This window comes from Leucoraja erinacea, chromosome 31, assembly GCF_028641065.1.
Source record: "Leucoraja erinacea ecotype New England chromosome 31, Leri_hhj_1, whole genome shotgun sequence".
Taxonomy (NCBI): Eukaryota; Metazoa; Chordata; class Chondrichthyes; order Rajiformes; family Rajidae; genus Leucoraja; species Leucoraja erinaceus.
Window position 1 is genome coordinate 11,645,281 of NC_073407.1, and position 20,182 is coordinate 11,665,462.

Sequence of the window (20,182 nt, forward strand, 5' to 3'; positions counted from 1 at the left end):
ATCCATGTTCTCCAGAGATGCTGCCTGACCTGTTGGGTTACTCCAGCACTTTGTGTCTTTTTGAGTATGAACCTGCAGTTCCTGGTGTGTGGAGCATCATCACGTGGTTGAGATAAGCCCCGCCCTCCTTCGCTGTGATCGACAGGAGTGGCAACGGCGGTGGCGCTATGATCACGTGGTTGAGAGGAGCCCCGCCCCCTCACTGGAGCAAAGTCCATGGCACTGACGATCACGTGACGGATCATGTGACTGGTTGGAGCCTACGCCCCTCCTCAGTGATTGACAGGTGGATCGTGAGAAGCTCCGCCTCTTCCCACTGAGCACTTGATTGACGACGGGCCCCGCCCCGTCCTGTGATGGACAGGCGGGGCAGCGGCGCTTGGGTCACGTGGGCGAAGATGACCCCGCCCCTCGCTATGATCGGCCGCTGAGGCGACGCTGGAGGAAGCAGCGCCAGTGTAGACGGTGACCGCGGGCAGCTGAACGCGCAGCGCAGCACAGCACAGCACAGCGGCTGGGAGGTGTGTAGGAGGCGAGTGGGGTCGGGGCTGCAGGGCGGAAGGAGTAGTTCCCCCCCACCCGGCGGAGGCGCAGGCCCCGAGCATGGCCCCGCTCTGGCTACTACTGGCCGTCCCGCTGCTGCTGCTCCCCCTCTGGCTGCTGAGCGTCAACTTCCGCTACTACTGCAAGATGGCCTTCTACTATTCGTGGATCATGGCGCTGGCCGTGCCCGTCATCCCCCTCTGCCTGTGGAGGGGCCGCGATGTGGACAACATGAGGTGGGCCCTTTGCCATGAGGGAGGGGGCGACGGGGCAACTAGCCGGGCTGGAGGGAGGGAGACGATGTGAGGGGATGGAGCAATTGGGGCGCAGGCATGTCGTCGGGGGGGCGGGGGGGAGATGGTATGGGGTGACTGTGGGAGTGATGGGATGAAGCAATTGGGATGCACATCTGTCGACGGGGGAGTGAATGGCATGGGGCGTCTCGGGAGGGAGAATGAGGGGATGGAGCAATTGGGGGGGGGAAGGGGGGCAGGTATGAGCATTGAGATGAAACATATGGGGTGCAAATGATGGGGATGGGGAGGAGAATGAATGGGTAAGGATAGGTGGCGGGGGTTGAGAATGGGGGGGGGGTATAACAACATAACAACGAAGGCAGGGGGTGGACATTTGGATGGAGGAAGGTGGACCTTGGGTGAGCTATGTGGGGTGGGGGTAGTAGGAGGAGAGACTGGTCTGATGGAGGGTGTGTTTCTTTGTGTGGGAAAGCAACTAGTATATCTCCAAGGAGGTGAATTGAGCAAAGCAAATTAGAGACAGTAATTGGATGGGTATGTTTAATCGGGTCATGTTGGATTGTTAATGTCTTTAGGGCAAATAGATATGCATAATAACTTCGGTGATGTACTGGAGGATGGTGATCAGAAATGTTAATAGAATCATCTGGGAGTGAATAGAATGACAGAAAATAAAGTTAGTGAAGCCAGGCACCACCTGTGTGGAGAAAAACAATGAAGCAGCATTGACTTGAAACTAACTCTGATCAGCTCCCAACTGATATGACTGACCTGCTGAGTATTTTAAGCAGCCTGCTTCAGATTTCTGACGGTTAGATTTGAATCCACATTCAGAAATGGTTATGGGAAGGGTGAGCAATAATTATGAATCTAGTGAGGCACAGGGACAGTGTTGTAAGCACCATTTTTTTGGCTGTGATGTGAAGGTTTATCTTCTGTTTTCTTTGACAATAATGGCAAAGAAGGATTGGCAAAGAATACTTTTTGTTTAGATTTATAATCTAGAAAGTACATTTGCATTAATGAATATCCGATGAAGGGTGGAGTGTGGCGTAGTGTTTTACTCATATTTGATTGTCTATAATTTAAGGCCGGTTTTTAAGGCAACTTCCGATGCTCCAGAGAAAACTATCCAAGTTTGTCCAACCTCTCCTTATAGCTAATACCCTCTAATCCAGACAGCAACCTGAAACACCCCTTTTGCACCTTCTACAAAGCCACTGCATCCTTCCTCTAATGGGGTGACTGGAACTGCACTAGATACTCCAAATGTGGTAATGTTGCAGTTTTTAAAAAAAAGTTTTATAATGCTGCAACTTGACATCCTGACTCTTGTACTCGATGCCTATCTCCCAGTGCTGCCACTTGCATGAAGATATGGCCTTGAACCCAAGATCCTTTTGTACAACAATGCCGTTAAGGGTCTTGACATTAACTGTATACCTACCCTTTGTATTCGACCTCCCAAAGTGCAACTTCTCACACTTGCTCAGATTATACTCTCATCTGCCATTTCTCAGTCCATATCCATAACTGATCTACGTCCTGCTGTATCCTTTGGCAGCCTACCTTATTGCCTGCAATTTTAATGTCATGCAAACTTGCATCAAATCCATCAGCATTTATGGCCAAATCGTTGGCATCACGTATGCCAGCAGTCCCAGCACCGTTTTCTGCCGATATCCACTGGTCACAGACCTCCAACCAACTTAACACCTTTCCACTGCTGTCTTTAATGGATAAGGCAGTTGTGAGCCCAAAATACCAAGTCACAGTCATTTCCATGCATCTTAATCTTCTGCCTTAGCTTACACTGAGAGACTTGATCAAATGCCTTATTTAAATCCATGTATACAACCACAGCCCGGGCCTCATCAGATGCCTTCTTTCACCACCTTAAAAATCACAGACTCAAGAGACTAGGAACTGCAAATTGTGGGCTCTTGAGTAAAAGCACTGCTGGATGAATTTGGCTGGTCAAACAGTATCTGTGGGTGGAATGGATATGTTTTTAGATAGATTATTTATTCAGATGCCATTCCCTGATCTGGAATAACGGCATTGGCTAATTGATAAATAGGGAGAGGATTCCAAAATCTGAGGTGCAAAGGTTTTTGGGAGTGCTGATGTAGGATTCCCAAAGGGTTAATGTGCAGGTTGAGTCAGTGATAAGGAAGGCCAAAGCAATTCGAGCATTCATCTTGAGGAGACCACAATATAAAAATGAGGATGTCATGCTGAGGCTTTATAAGTTAAGGACACATTTTGAAAATTGTGAGTAGTTTTGGGCCCCATATCTGAGCAAGGATGTGCCGAGGGTCCAGAGGATGTTTACAAGAATGATCCTGGGGATGTTTCAGTTTACATAGAGGAGCGGTTGAAGGTTCTGGGCCTGTACACACATGTTTCCACTAGTGTGAGAGTAGAACTAGAAGGCACTGTCTTAGAATTATAAGGGCGTACCTTTAGAATTAAGAGGAAATTCTTTAGCCAGAGAGTGGTGAATCTGTGGAATTAATTGCCACAGACAGCTGTGGAGGCCAAGATAACGGGAGTTTTTAAAGCAGAAATTGATAGGTTCTTGATTATTCTGTTGGAAGGAACTGCAAATACTGGTTTAAACCGAAGATAGACATAACAAGCTGGAGTAACTCAGTGGGTCAGGCAGTGTCTCTGGAGAAAAGGAATAGGTGACGTTTTGGATCAAGACCCGAGATGTATGGGCATCAAAGGTTAAGGGGAGAAGCCAGGAGAATGGAGTTGAGAAGGAAAAATAGATCAACCATGTTTGAATGGTGGAGTAGACTCCCAATGGGCTGAATGGCCTGATCCTGCCCCTATATCTTATGTTCCACAAATGCTGCCTGTCCTGCTGAGTTCACCCAGCATTCTCTTTATTGACAAAGCCATGATGACTGTCCCTAATTATCACATTGATTTGTAAATAAGTTTTGTCACTTCCTTTCATTTTCATCATATTTCAGCTATAGAAATGACGGTAAAGAATGATTGTGATCATTTCCATCTTAGCAATGATTGTAACTGAAAAATGTAAGGAGATGATGCTTAATGTCAACTCTGTTCTGGTGGTAAAGTAGGAATTAAATTATTTTTGCAAGATGTTTGCATTGCAATTGTTTTTAATGACAATATTTTAGAAGCAAGCACTTTTAAAGATGTTTCGTCACTTGGCAAGGGGCTGTGTTCTATGTTGCTCTCGAAAGTGCCAACTGCAGATAAGATTGAGACAGTCCTTTGAATACATGCAAAGTGTTGCGATTCTTCATTGATATTGGATTTATCTGGCATTGTTGTGCTTGTCAGTTTGAACACAAAAGATGATCTGTCTTGTAGTATCTGTGAGCATTGTGAATAGTGCTACTGGACGGCTACTTGTGGGATTCAGAACAAAACACTTTTTTTGGGAACACACGAGACTGCAGATGCTGGAATCTTGAGCAAAAACGAATTCCTGTCGGGATAATTCAGGCTGATTTGAGTACGGGTCAGAAAGCTGGAAAAGAGGCAGGGGTGGGACAAAGTCTGGCAAGTGGCAGCTGGATTCAGCTAAGGGGGTTTGGTTGGCAGATGAGTGGATGTAAGTGCCCCTACAGTGGAGCAAGTAACAAAGGCTGGAAGTGAAAAGGAGACAAAAGGGTGCTGGAGAAGGAAAGAGGAGCAGTGAAACGTAAGGCAGGAGGGTGGGATATGAATGGAAGTGGACAGGGGGAGGGAAAAGAGGGGAGATAAAGGGAACTGTGGGACACATGGGAGATGACCATATGAAGGAGGGGGATGGAGCAGGGTGAATAGTGTTGGGGAATGATGGGAGGATGTGTGCACCAGGTGAGGAAAACTGTGGCAAGATGGACATTGTTACTTGAAATTGGAGAATTCAAATGTTCATACCTTTTTGGGTTGTAAACCCAGGCAGAATATGAGATGCTTTTGTTCCAATTTAGTGTGGCCTCATCTGGGGATGGAGGAGGCTCGGGACATAGGTTAGTCATACAGCATGGAAACAAGCCCTTTGGCCCAACTTAACCATGCTGACCAAGATGCCCCATCTACACTGGTCCTTCTGCTTGCATTTGAGCTATATCCCTCTAAACCTTTCCAGTCCATGACCCTGTCCAAATGTCTTTTAAATGTTGTTATCGTACCTGCCACAACTACCTCTTCTGGCAGCTTGTTCCATATGCTCTTCACCCTCTGTGGAAAAAGTTCCCCTTACATCTTTCTAATCTTACCTTGAACAAGTCCTCCAGTTTTTAATTCTCCAGTTCTAGGTAAAAGACTGTTAATTTATCCCATCTATTCCCTTCATATTCTCCATTCCTAGAAGATCACCCCTGATTGTCCTGCTCTCCAAGGAATAATGTCCTAACCTGCCCAATCTCTCCCTATACCTTGGTCCCTCAAGTTCTTGGTAACATTCTCGTAAATCTTCTTTGCACTCTTTCTAGCTTAGCAACATCCTTCATATAGCAGGGTGACCTAAACAGAATGCAATATTCCAAATGCAACCTCACCAATGTGTTGTAAAACTATAACATAACATCCCAACTTCTATGCTCAATGCCTTGGCTGATGAAGGCCAATATTCCGAAAGCTTCCTTGACCACTCCATCCACCTGTGACACCACTTTATTTACTTTGTTTCTCAAACAAAGGAACATCCTTGGCCGCTCTCCAGTCATCTGGGACCTTACCTGTGCCTAGAGATGAAACAAAGATCCTCGTCGTGGCCCTTGCAATCTCTTCTTTTGCCTTGCACAATAACCTAGGATAAATCCTATCAGGACCTAGGCATTTATGCACCTTAATGATCCTCGTGAGCCTCAGCACCACCTCCATCTAAAACTCCCCTAGCATATTTATGATTCTCCACAACAAGCCCTTCTTGGTGAATATAGATGTAAAATACTCGTTCAGTACCTCACCTACATCCTCTGACTCCATTGCCTGCTTTATGTTTCAGCAGTCCTAGCTTCTCCCTGGTCACTCATATTTTTAACAGGGGTATTAAAAGCCTGGAGATTTTCCTTAATCCGACCTGCCAACGACATTTCAAGGCCCCCTTTGGCCCTTCTAATCGCCTGCATTCTTTCCTACTCGCTGTATACCATGTCTGATGTCACTTTAAACCTAACACATGCTTCCTTGCCTTGCTGTCCCTTCCCCTTACTAGAACCTGCGGATACTGGACTTTGAATGACTGTTACGTGTTATGTGTGCACTTGCCCAATAACAACTGCTCCCAATCTACCCTCATTAACTCCCATCTAATGACATTATAATCTTCCTTGCCCCAATTAAGTACCTTCCCCCAATATCTAGACTTGTCCATATTCAAAACAATCTTAACATTTGTGGAGCTGTAATTACTATTTCCATTTTTTTCTTTCACCTCAAAACCAGTCACCTGGCCAGGCTAGTTTTCCAATACAAGATCCAGTATGGTCTCTCCTCAAGTCGGCCTATCCAAATACTGTTTTAAGTCTGAAGAAGGGTCCTGACCCAAAATGTCACCTATCCTTTTTTCTCCGGAGATGCTGCCTAACCTGCTGAGTTACTCCAGCATTTATCTACTGTTTAATGAATGAATGAATTAATAAGTTTATTGGCCAACCTCATTGGATACACCTAACACATTCAAGGAATTTGCCTTGGTGCTCCGCCCGCAAGTGACAACATGACATACAGTGACAGTTAGGAATGACACATAAAACATTAATAATAAAACATTATTGATTAAATGTGAATTGAATAAAATACCAGGAGGCTACAGATTTTTGGTTATTGAGTGGAGCTACTGTGGGGGGGGGAAAAAGCAGTTTTTATGTCTGGCTGCGGCAGCTTTGACAGTCTGGCATCACCTTCCAGAGGGAAGTGATTCAAAGAGTTTATGGTCAGGGCGAGAGGGGTCAGAGATGATCTTACCCGCTCGCTTCCTGGCCCTTGCAGCGTACAGTTCGTCAATGGAGGGAAGGTTGCAAGGAGGGAAGGTTTAAGGAGGGAAGGTTTAAGGAAACCTCCTTGGATACACCTAACAACATTTGACCCGTCTAATCTTGTACTGCATAAATCCCAGTCAATATTGGGGAAGTTAGTCACCCACTGCAACAACCTTGTGGTTCTTGCATCCTTCCATGTTCTGTACATATCTGATCCCCCAGCTTCCGCTTTCTATTGGGTTACAAACCCTTATAATATAATCCCATTAGATTAATTGCTTTCTTGTGCTCAAACCACAATGCCTCAGTAGATGTACACTCCAGTATGTCCTCTGACGTTCTCCCTGATTAGTAAAGCAACTCCAAACTTTTTACCCCCCCCCCCCCCCCCCCCCCCCCAGCATCTCGCTGAAACATTGAAACCCAGGCACGTTGAGCTGCCAGTCGTCCCTCTCACAACCAAGTTTACGTAACTGTCAAAATATCATAATTCCAAGCACTGATCCAGGATCTAAGTTCATCAAATTTACCTACAATACTACTTGCATTGAAGTAAACACACTTTCAGCCCTTCATTATCTCCATATTCATGAACCTCTCCATGTCTGACATTCCTTTGATGCTTGCAAGTCCTAACCACTTTCTCATCGGCCCTTTCATTTACTGACCTGCTACTCTGATTCCCACCCACCTGCCATTCTAGTTTAAACTTTCCCGAGTAGCACTAGCAGACCCCCCTGCAAGAATGTTGGTGCCCCTCCAATTCAAGTGCAACCCGTCCCTCTTGTGCAGGTCACCTCTGCCTCGGAAGAGATCCCAATGTTCCAAAAATCTCAATCCCTGTCCCCTGCACCAACTCCTTAGCCACACATTCATCTGTCTTATTCTCCTGTTGCTACCCTTATTAGTACAAGGCACCAGTAGTAATCCAGATATTCCCACCCTTGAGATCCTGCATTTTAACCTTTTGCTTAACTCCCTGTATTTACTCCACAGGACCAGATCCTTTTTCCTACCCATGTCATTTGGGGTGATGTACGCAATGACTTCTGGCTGCTCTCCCTCCCCCTTGAGAATGTTCTGCAGCCCTCACGAGACATCCCAGACCTTGGCAACAGACTATTCTGGAGTCCTTTTTACCTCCGCAGAATCTTCTGTCTGTCCCCCTAACTACAGAGTATCCTATCAATAATACTCTCCCTATCTTCACCCTACTGTTTGTGTCTATCTACTGTTTAAGGAAACCTCATTGGCTACACCTAACAATTTCTGCCCCGTCTAATCCTCTTGCCTTGCGTGAGTCCCAGTCAATATTGGGGAAGTTAAACTTACTCGTTACAGCAACCCGTGGTTCTTGCATCCGATCCGTAATCGATCTACATATCTGATGCTCTATCTTCCTCTGGCTATTGGGTGGCCTATAATATCATCCCATTAGAGTAATTGCTGCTGTCTTATTTTTGTGTCCAAACAATAAAAACTCAGTAGACGTACCCTCCAGTATGTCCTCTCTCAGTTACACCGTGAAATTCTCCCTGATTAGCAAAGCACTTCCTCCATCTCTTTTACCCATCCCCTACCCCCACATCTCATCTGCAACATCGAAACGCAGACACGTTGAGCTGCCATTCGTGTCCCTCTCACAACCAAGTTTCTCTAATGGCCACATCATAATTCCAAGCACTGATCCAGGATCTAAGTTCATCAAATGTACCTGCAATACTCCTTGCATTGAAGTAAACACACTGAACTGACACCTAACTCCCTATATTTACTCCGCAGGATCTCATCCTTTCTCCCACCTATGTCATTTGGGCTAAAGTGCACAAAGACTTCTGGATGCTCTCCCTCCCCCTTGAGAATATTCTGCAGCCGAGACCCTGGCACCAGAGAGTGAAGACTATTCTGGAGTCTCTTTTACTGCCACAGAATCTCCTGCCTGTCCCCCTAACTACCAAGTCTACTTACATTATCACTCTACCCGACTTCACCCTGTGCGTTTGAGCGAGCCCTGGTGCCACAGACCTGGCTGCTACTGTTCTCCCCTGAACGGTCATCCCCCTGAACAGTATCCAAAAGGGTACCTGTTCTGCAGGGGAATGACCACAGGGATTCCTGAACTCTCTGCCTATTCCCTCTCTTGGTGGATCACAATGGGCCATCGGGCCTGTTTCCGTACTGTATGTCTCTGACTGATTACATCTCGTTAAAATAAATATGCAGTAATTTGCATTGTTTTGTGTACAAATCACTATTCATGGTGTTCATTACCATGACAAATTCCTGTTGCTTGTGAAAAGATATGTCTTCTGTTGAGCTATGAACTGTTTAAGCATGACAAATTTACTTGGCTTCTTTCCCCACCCATCTAAATTTGATTGTATGCAGAGTGAATCTAACTATCTCATGCATTCCATGGTTTTGTTCCGCTCCAGGATAGTCCGTAGCGCGTTGCAGCACGTCAAGAATTTGTACGGAATTAAGATTGAAGTGAAAGGGTTGGAGAATCTGAATGTCAAGGGTCCATATGTCATCATCTCCAATCACCAGAGCTCTCTGGACTTAATGGGTAAGGATGGGCTGCCCGTGTGTTGCCTTTCTCCTTTGTAGAGTCTTGTTATTTACAGTTCTTGTGTGGACAGTGGGTGCTGTGGAACAGGTAGAGTGGGAATAGAACTGTGACCATTTGGGGGGGGGGGAGAGAGAAGACTCATTTTACTGAACTGTAATACATTTCAAGCACAGTTCGGTTGAGCAAATTGTACTGTCTGGGTGACACTCCTCTATAGATCTACCGCCAGAGATCAACCTGCTGGCTAATAATGAAAGGATTCCTCCTTGGGCCAGCCTATCAGTATAACTCCCAAATCATTCATTTTTGCTGTGAAGCATTCAGAGTGCTTCTGGATTTCTCCTCTTAAATGAAATTCCAATATCTTTTGGGTGGGGGGTGGCTAATTGGTTTGTTCTTCAAAAGATTATACTTGCCATACGAGCCAAAATGGCCAGCTACTTCATGAGTGATATTGGGAGTAAAACTTCAAATTTTACTGCAAATGCTACTTCCATCATTCCTCAGGCCAGAAATGTCTATCGCCTAGAAAGCAAATATACTAGAAATGTGGGAGCAACGCCTCAGCAGGTTCCTCTCTGAATCTCACCTTGCCGTCATCACCTTGTGAACAAGGGACGAGTGTGATATTGTACCAGTCTTCGTAGAACATCTTTTGATGAAGAGCCACATATACAAGTACAAAAACAGAAGACGTTTATTCAATAGAATGAAACTGTCTAGTTAGAGGGAGATCCAGAGGGGTTACATCATAGTCAGCCAAAGTGCTCATCTAAGATGGTCCAATTTGCTTGTGTCTGGCCTATATCTTTCCACTTTTACCATCTATATATGCTGTCCAAATGATTTTTGTACATTATGATTCTACCCACCACTAGAGATTTTTTTTTTGGCACCTCATTCCATATACATGCCATGGTCTGTGTGAAAACTTGCCCTTCAGATATGCTTTAAATCTTTCTCCTCTCTTCTTAGATCTATGCCCTCTAGTTTTAGACTACCTACCCTGGGAATAGAACTGTGACCATTTACTTTATCTATGCAACTGATTTTACGAATGAATGAATACGTTTATTGGCCAAGTATTCACATACAAGGAATTTGTCTTGGTGCTCCGCCCGTATGCGGTCACACCTCATGTCGTCCTTTGGCCCAATTGGCCATGCCAGTCAAGATGCCAATCTAAGCTAGTCCTATTTGACCCATAATCCTATAAACCTCTCCCATCCATGTACCTACCCAAATGTCTTAAATGCTATTATTGTAATGCTTTACTCCTTTCTTGGGTAGCCTGTTCCATATACCCACATGTATTAATAAGTTGCTCTCCAGGTCACTTTTAAATCTTTCTCCTTTCGCGTTAAACCTATGCCATCTAGTTGTTAATTCCCCTTACATCAGAAAAAGACGGTAGGCATTCAGTTATCTATGCCCCTCTTAATTTTATGCACCTTTATAAAGTCTCCCTTAAGCTCCAAGGAATAAAGTGCTAGCCTGACGAATATCTCCCTATGACATTGACCCCGAGTTCTGAAAATATTCTCATAAATTATATGATGTTTTTCCTATGGCTTCATAAGTAAAATTGTACACAATGGTGACCAGAACTGCACATAAAGGCCTCATTAGTTTCTTGTATAACTATAGCATAAGTCCTGCACTCAATGCTGTGACTTGACAAGGCCAAACACTGCCTTCACCACCTGTTTGACTACTTTCCGAAAACTTTGTAGTTGTACCCCAAGGTGTCTTTGCTCTATACTGCTCCGCAGGGTCCTGTATTTATCCTGCCCTCGATTAACTTCCCAAAATGCATCTCTTTTCACATGTACGAGTTAAATTATTTCTGCCATTTCTTTGCCCACTTTCCCCAATTAAAGTCATAGAATTGTGCAGCCTGCAAAAAAAGGCCTTTGAGCCCACCTTGTCCATACTGACTAAGTTGACATTCTGGGCTACTGCCATTTGGTCATTACCTTACCTATCCTATTTGTATCTGTCCACATGTCTTTGTCATAATTGTATCAGATTCTGCAGCTTCCTCTGGGAGCACATTCCAGATAAAGACTACCCCCAAGTGAAAACAATGCCACTGAGATTTCTCTTGAATCTCTCACCTTAAGTTTATGCCCTCTAGTTTTGGAGTTGCCTACCCTGGGGGGAAAAAACGGAGTCTTCATTTTATCCATGACCTCTCGATCACCTTTATAAGATTACCCTTCAGCTCCCAAACTCCAAAGAAAAAAAATCCCAGCCTATTTCGCCTCTCCCTTTCATTCGAGCCAACAAGCAGGTAACATTCTGGTGAATCTTCTGCACCGTTTACAACTTAATAACATCCTTCCTGTAGCTGGGCCAACAGAACTGCTTCATATTGCAAGTCTGGTCTCGCAACTTGTACAGCTGCTTCATGATGTCCCAACATAAGTGCGGTAAACGCCTTATTCACCATTGTCCACCTGACTCGCCACTTTCAGCGAACTATGCTCCAAGATCTCTCTGTTCCACAACACTCTTCAGAGCTCTACCATTTACTATGCAAGTCCTGGCCAAAGATGTTCAACAGTGCAATTGCCAATTCAGTTGTGTTCTGATTAGATCATGTTATAAGCATTGATATCCTTCAGCATCGTCGCTAATTTTCGTGTCATCTGTAAATTTACTAACAAAAAAATACAGACAAGAGTTTGCCCATCTCCTGTGACTCCACACATAGCAGATCAGGCAGGTCATTAAGGGAATCTACTCTCCCTATTTATCTCCGTATTCTTTATGTGCCTGGATTCTCTTTTATCTTTCTTGCCACCAGTGGGGGAATGTTTTTTAAGGCTGCCGGTCACCTGCTTTGGCCACTTTCGTTTCCAGTTTTTACAAATTTGTGTAAGAGTATCGATCTGCTAGTGATTTTGAGGACTAATAAATTGGCGAACAATGCTGAGATTGCTAGTGAAAAATGAACTCTTTAATAACTCTTTCAGCCAGTGAAAGGGAGACTATGTGTGATGTTGTGATATGTTGAGGATGACGGCTATGCATTCATCCTTGTGTAAAAACCATCCTATTGAGGACTACAGTCATAGCAATGAAACGATGGTGAATTTGTAGTCTGCTGACAAAATTTATTTTGCACCGTGACTCTTGAGGCAAATCTATTTGCTGCCTGTGGAGCTTTTACATCTTTTCCTTTGATCCACCCTCTTTCTCCCCTCTTGATGGGATTGCTGAGTACTTTCCTGTGTTGCAATTTGTGCAATTAATGTTTATTTGGTTTTGCTGGACAATAAAATGTCACCGTGACCTTCAGTCTCCTGATGCAAGGGCCATTATGATAACTCTTGTTTTGCAAGGGATGATGGAAATCCTTCCTGATCGCTGTGTGGCAATTGCAAAGAAGGAACTGATGTACACTGGCACGGTGGGGTTGGCTTGCTGGCTTGCTGGCATCGTCTTCATCAACCGCCAGAAAAAAAGTGATGCAAAGAGTGTGATGACAGAAGCTGCTCAGACCATGCTGAAAGAGAATGTGAGTACATGTTACAAGACCATCATGTATCCATTTGCCTCATTTGACATTAAGAACCTGTGAAACACATTAAACATATCTGTGCTTCAAATAAAGATTTGCGCAGTTGGCAATATTCAAGGATCAATATGTAGGGCAAAACAATATCTCAAGACGAGTCAAGAGTGTTTATTGTCATATGTCCAAACAGAACAATTAAATTCTTTCTTGCAGCAGCACAACAGAATATGTAAACCTAGTACTCTGTGAACGATATATAGGAAGAAAGGTTAAGTGCATTCACACGCATCTAAGTAGTTCCCAGCTAATTTGGATGTTGTACTGCTTCATGGTCTGATGGCTGTAGGGAAGAAGCTGTTCCTGAACCTGGACATTAGTTTTCAGGCTTTGTTTCAATCTTTGTTTCAATGACCTGCTTGAGTGATTGCAGCAAAAGATTAGATATCTCAATTACCACAGAATGATTGGGATTATTGCATTAAACATGTGAATGATCTCAAAGTTATTCGGACCACCCCATGCAATTTCAGTGCATTCTGTAAAGTATAATACATTCCTCACAAGATGGCTCGAGGTGGACTTCATCCTCATGACTAAGGCCAAGCACATTGGTTTTCTTCTTTCACCTGCCCCCTCACTGAAACTCATTGGAAGGGAATTTCATTAAAGGGTGGGGGTGATGTAAGAACTATTGCAACATATTACATCATCAATTCGCTCAACCTTCCCCTTGTATTTTCTTTTGCACCTTGTATCCTTTAAAACTGGATTTATTTAATTATTTGTTCAAATTCCTTGGTTGCTGTGAGATTTAACTGTTCTCTGCATCAACGGTCCAGTTTTTTAAAAATAAATCACCGAGTGGCTTGAGAGCAGGGCAGGGCAGGACGGTGGACTCTTTGGATTGCAACAGGGCCTTTGACAAGATCCCACATGGTAGGCTGGCCTGATTAGATTCATGGAATCCAAGCTGAGCTTGCCAGTGAATTCAAAATTTGATTGGATGAAGGAGTCGGAGGGTAGTTGCGGAGGGCTAGTTGTTGGACTGCCGCAGGGGTCGGCGCTGGGTCTGCTGATGTCTGTGGTGTACATCGTGTAGAAAGGAACTGCAGATGCTGGTTTATACCGGAGATAGACACACGATACTGGAGTAACTCAGCGGGTCAGGCAGCATTTACACGAGGGGTGACTGTAAGTTATCCCTAGTGTAGATAGTTGGCAGTTGAATCTGAGTTGGTGTACGTGTGAAAGGACAGGTAACGGCGATAACTTGGAGTAGTGCTGTAGACTTGAAGGACCAAATCGCCTTTAAGTGTCAGAAGAGATAAGTACTGATAAGAAATGCTGCTATGACTAACAAATTATCTTGGTTTCCCAATATTACATTGCTAGCAGTTTCTTGCACAACTTCCTCCTTACTTTAGCTTCTTTCTTTACCCCACTCCCACCTGCTCAGCGTGTTGCTCAGCATCACCACTCAGCTACTATTTGATTATCTTCCTCTGCAATATTCAAAAGCAAAACCGAGAAACCCAACTGCTTTAAGTCTCCAAACAAGAAAGGAATCGACTAAGCAACTGTCTTCAGCTACATTCTGTTAAGCTAATGTGTCTTGCAGTCACTGCTCACTGCTTAAAGACCACCGTAGAAGCAAATAAATAGCAACACTCTTTTTTTAATTAGCCTTTCTGCTTAAAGTTCTACCTTTTTAATCCTGCCTTTTTTTCTCATTTGTCTCAGAGGCTAATTGGCCCTCTGAAAATTGTGTTGAGACCTTTTTCCTGTTTCTGAAAAGAGCGATATATAAAAATTGCTCAAAGCACTTGTTTTGTTTTTAATATGGTGAGGCTTTGAACTGCATTGAGCAAAATGTGTTTGTGTGTGTATCGTAAAGGTCTGATTGTGGATACAGTTTCTGCATTACACCTGCTGGGGAACTTAACTTCTTCTGTCATTGTAAGAGCTATTGTTTTGCATGCGTGTTTGGTTGTAAATTGAAATTGAGAGTTATTCTGTCAATGCTGAGGTTGACGGTGCACTGAGGCTGTGATATCCTTCCAGATTAGGTTGTGGGTGTTTCCCGAAGGGACCAGGAACCACGATGGGAACATGCTGCCATTTAAGCGAGGAGCTTTCCACTTAGCCGTGCAGGCACAGGTAAAATGAGTCCTCATTTTGAAGATGTTATTCACTGAATGTAGAGAAGTGTGCAGATGTTGGTGCAATGTGTGAGAGTTGTAGAGCAGATTAAATTTCTGATGAGGGGAGTGGGGGGGAGGGATGCTGTTTCACCCTATCCATCAGAAGCCCAAGCTCTTGCACACCCAGTATTGAGTAGGGAGTGCCAGGAAAAAGACACAGAGCAAATCTCCATGATGGCACTGGGAGGTAACTGGGTCCTGCAGAGAACTTTCCTGTTGATCAAAGCCATCCAGAATGGAGTAGACCAAACAAGAGTGTTTAATTGTCATATGCATTGGGAACAAAATAAAGTTCTCACTTGCTACGGCTTTACAGGCACATGACATGCAACACAACATTTATTGTACTGTTTATTGTATATTTATCATTTATACTCAGACCAAAATAGTGCCAGCGAATGTTGTGAAACCTATACAAAATCCATAATTTAGTGCTGAGGTGGATAATCCATGAACCCAAGGGATTGCCTGAAAAGAAGAAACAAAGCAGTGTTTCCTAAAGGTAGATGGGATGAGACTGAACATCACATTGATTTTGCTGAGCCCTTCCCAATCTGAGCCGTGTCATGACGGCTTAATTGGGCTCCATCTAGGAGTGGCTTAAATGCCATCAGTTTTGCTAACAGCAATTGCCTTTTCCCACTTGCTACGACCTGATGGTCTGAAATGCTAATCCCTCTTTTTTAATTTCTGGCAGTGTACAACTATCATGTTGGTGTGTGTTTCTATTTTACATGAATGTACTGTTATGTTTCAGGTTCCAATTATTCCAGTGGTCTTCTCCTCTTACAATGACTTCTACAACAGGGCAGATAAAAGGTTTACCTCTGGTATGTATTGTGCAGGGAGCTCTGACATACTTGAGAAACAGGATGATTCAGTTTTTTCGGAGTATATAATGGAAATAGGCTCTTCAGCCCACTGAATCCAGTATCCATGCCAACCATCAGTCACCCACTTTCTAGCCCTCCCTATACATTAAGGGATATTTTCTTGAAGCTGATTGACCTACAAGCACACGCCTTTGGGTTCTATACCTGCTCTCGTGGTCAAACGTTTGTTCCTTCTAATGACCCTTAGCCTGTTAGCTGATCTGTCTTGGAGTGCAGACTATCTTTGCATGGACTTCGCCCATAAAAATCGTGCTCGCCAAACCTTTTGTTCAGCACAATGTTTCTTCATCTGCGTTATGGCTTGAATAAATTAGTGAACCCTCAAAATTTCCTCTCAAATCACCAATTCAGCTCCTTATAACCATCTTCCAATTCTCTCCAAGATTATCCTCTTATCTCTTTTGGTCTGTCTGCTTCCATGAATAACGCCAACTACTGGATGCTAACATTTTACAAGGGGTTATTTCCAGCTAATGTCTAATTATTACGGCCTGAACTTAAAATGAATTCCAATGCTACAATTTCTGAAAAGATTATTACATAAATTCTTAAGGGAAAAGAAAATATTGTTGGGTGTTGCATGCAGAACAATTGGAATAAGAATAATTAACCAGCTTTTTCAAGGAGCAAAGTGTAAAGAAAATAAAATGCTGCAGTAACTCAGCAGATTAGGCAATGTCTCTGGAGACCATGGTTAGGCAATGTTTTGGATTGGGCCTTTCGGACTAATTGTACTGGAGTTGAGAAAGGGGCAATGGGCTGCTCCACTACCCTCTGGAGTAAAATTCTCACCCCAATGGAACGTTGTAGGGTTTGGCAAACGGGGCTCTGAACGTGGAAAAGATTATGCAACCTTTGCAGTTAAGTAAGGATTGAACGGGCTTTTGATTGGTGAATGAGGAAGATAAGCTTTACTCCAAGCAGTGCAGAGAGCTGGGGAATATCTCCTTGCCCAGAGCCACAGTTATCCATTTGTTTCTTCATTTGCAGGCAAGTGCACAGTTCAGATTCTTCCTGCCATGGAGACTCGTGGGCTGACAACAGATGATGTGCCAGATCTAACAGAGAAATCACGGGATCTGCTCATAGCCACGTGGGATGAAATCTCCGCTCCTTTGCTCAAAGCGAGTGGAAAGCACTAAAAAAAAAAGTTCTCCTTTCACTGATCTCTTCGTGGAGTGTTTGCGTCAGTGATGTTTATGCTGAGGTCCACTGGTTCAGATTGTGCAAGAGTTTTACACTAAAGGAATTTTCATGGGACATTAGGAATTCTTCATTGATCAGCAAGATGCAGTCACTTGGGCTATGAGATAGTCTCTTGCTGGGCTGTATAGGCAGGAGATCCCAGCCGATGGATTTGGAGCCCGAGGTGGGATCTCTTGCTTGTAACTAATAGGAAAAGGGCAGACGCTCTGTGAGCTGTTTAACTGCTGTCATTTCTACTACCCAGGTGCTCCCTCCCTCTCTCCCACCCTCACTCAGGCTGTTTTACTTTGTGAGTTCCATTGTCTTCCTGTAGTGTACCTAAGTTCCAACATATAACGTTGGATACGTTCGAACACGCAAGTTAAGGCACTAGGCTGGAATCTATGGCTGCCATTCACAATTATTAACCATGATTAAATGCCATTGCATTCATTAAAATAACAGCAGCAAGCTGTCCACTAGATTGCAGTACGTAACAATTTTATGTTTTAATGTACAGAGCGGGATAATCGTTGGGTTGTCACGGATCCCATTATTACATTCCATGTCCTTTCTTGATCAGGCCTCTGTTTCCTTGCCTAAATCATTTACCTGGGATGTTGGTGCCAACCCTCCCTCCCGTAAGTGAGTCAGAGATACTGTTCCGGTATGCACTATTGACTTGTTCAAATGCTTTCATCCAAAATGTATTTCACTTGTTGAGTTAGCTACTGTGTATTTATTGAGGCAGATATGTCTTAAGCTTCGAGGGAGGCAAGTCCCGCGAATGAGGTAGTCACTGCCTGCATTGGCGATGAGCTAAAGCCACAGTGAGTTTGCGCACATGGGTCAGGGAACTGGTGTAAATTACAAGTCTCAGTATTCACGGCATACTAGATGTACACAATTTAACCTGCAGTTAAATGTATGTGCAAATGTGACTGTACTATATTTATGGCACCAGAAACGAATTGTGTCCATCCCCAGAATTTAGTCTAGCATTGTTCATTGGGTCAGATAATGTGGAAGCTTCCTTGCCTGTCACGGCCTCTTCCCAAGTATCTTTGTTTAGAGCCATAGATATATAGGTTCTGCAGCTATTATTTGCTCTTGCTTTTGAATGTCCATTTCTCGACCATTTGCAGTTGTCCTGGTAAAATATTAAATAATGTTGCATGCAAATGTAATTTGATTGTTTTAGGCTTGTGTGAAGGCATTCAAACCTTTTAAAAGTTATTTTCAATCAACTTTTGAATAAATATTTAGCTGCAAGTCTGTCTTTGTACCTTTTCCCTCCTTCCCATTCCTTTGAAAATTGACAATTGGTTCTGTCTTAATTGGTTGTGACAACAGCATTTTAGTGAACAATAAAGCGATTTGGGCCATGATATTTCAGGGGTCAGGTGTAATTGCAGAATACTTGAAAGGTATTAGCACAGATTGCTTGAAATGTTGCCATACTTATTGCAAAATAAAATACCAGCAATGCTTAAATGACACATTGGCTTCTCTTCCGCCTCCTGCACCATCAGCTGCCACTTGACTACCGACATTAATACTGCGTCTACACTCTACAAGAACAGGTCAGGGGAATTATACCCTGCCCGACAAAGTGTTTGAGGAGTATGTTAGAATGAACTCCATGATTAGCTGTGTCTACAAAGCCTTCAGATAAATGCGGATGGGAAGTACCAGTCGACGGACACTGAGTTAATTCTGACGATAGTTGACGATAGACACAAAAAGCTGGAGACGCAGCTCCATGGAGTAACTGCGGGTCAGGCAGCATCTCAGGCAGCATTGGATAGTTATATGGATGGGAAGGGAATGGAGGGTTATGGTCTGAGCGCAGGTATATGGGACTAGGGGAGATTATGTGTTCGGCACGGACTAGAAGGGTCGAGATGGCCTGTTTCCGTGCTGTAATTGTTATATGGTTTATCTCTGGAGAAAAGGAATAGATGACAATTCGGTTCGAGACCCTTTTTCAAACAGAGTCGGGAACTGGAACCAAGATATGTGGAAGGTGCATAAGACAAATGACTGAAAGATATGCAAAAAGCAATGATCAAGGAAATGTGGAGTCCACAATGGTCAGGTTGATGTCCTTTCATGAGGTGGGCAAGGTCAGTGTTTCAAGGTGTAGTAAAGTGGGAGGGAAGGAGCAAACTGGGGTAGGTACATGTAGAGATGGTGCCAGTGCCATCTTGTGTAGAAAGCTTGGAGTGTGTGTGTGCGCTCGGTCTTGAGATGGAAATAAAAGATGAATGAGAGCAGGGAAAATCAAAATGAATTAACATTACGGCTGGATCTGTTAACAGGCCTAGCCAGGTAGAAACAATAAGGCAATTGCAGATCTGAAATAAAAACTGAACATTCAGATTCTTAGAGGGTCTGCTGCATCTGACAAGTGAAATGGATTTTGAATCGATATACCTGTGGTGAAGTTGGAAACAAATGCCATGGAGATATTGTTTTTCAGTTCTTTGAATTTGGTAGCATAGAACAGTACAGCACAGAAATAGGCAATTCAGCCCACAATATCTGTAGAACATGATGCCAAGATTAACTGATCTCATTTGCCAGCGCATGATCCATGTCCCTCCATTTCCTGCATATGCATCTGCCCATCTAAAAACTACAAACACCCCCTACTTCAGACAGAATGCGGATAAACCTAGTTTACATCCTCTCCAATGCCTCCACGACCTGTATTGGGGTGACCAAAACTGCGCCAATTGTGGCCAAGCCAGCCCTTAAAGATGCATCATGACTTCCGCACTCTTGTACTAAGTGCCCTGACCAATGAAGGCAGTATATTTTCCTTTTACATTCGACCTCCCAAAGTGCCACATCTCACTCTTGCTCTGACTAAAACCCATCTGCCACTTCTCCACCTATTTCTATGTATCCAAACTTCCCCACAGTCTGCAACTCCAGCAACCTGGGTGTTGCCTGCAAACTTATTAAACAACCTGTCTATGTTTATGTCCCAAGTAATTTATAAATATCACAAACAACAGAGGTCCCAGCACAGATCTCCATCATGTG

At 43.8% G+C, this 20,182-nt stretch overlaps 1 protein-coding gene across 1 annotated transcript; it reads left to right on the top strand.

Moving 5' to 3' along the window:
• Positions 1-414: 414 nt before the first annotated feature.
• agpat2 (1-acylglycerol-3-phosphate O-acyltransferase 2 (lysophosphatidic acid acyltransferase, beta)) lies at positions 415-18,630 on the top strand. Its single transcript, XM_055659943.1, has 6 exons — positions 415-779; positions 9,193-9,326; positions 12,677-12,852; positions 14,914-15,009; positions 15,811-15,883; positions 16,937-18,630. The coding sequence occupies exons 1-6, from the start codon at positions 604-606 to the stop codon at positions 17,086-17,088; spliced, it is 807 nt and encodes a 268-aa protein (XP_055515918.1). The 5' UTR covers positions 415-603; the 3' UTR covers positions 17,089-18,630.
• The last annotated feature ends 1,552 nt before the right edge of the window (positions 18,631-20,182 follow it).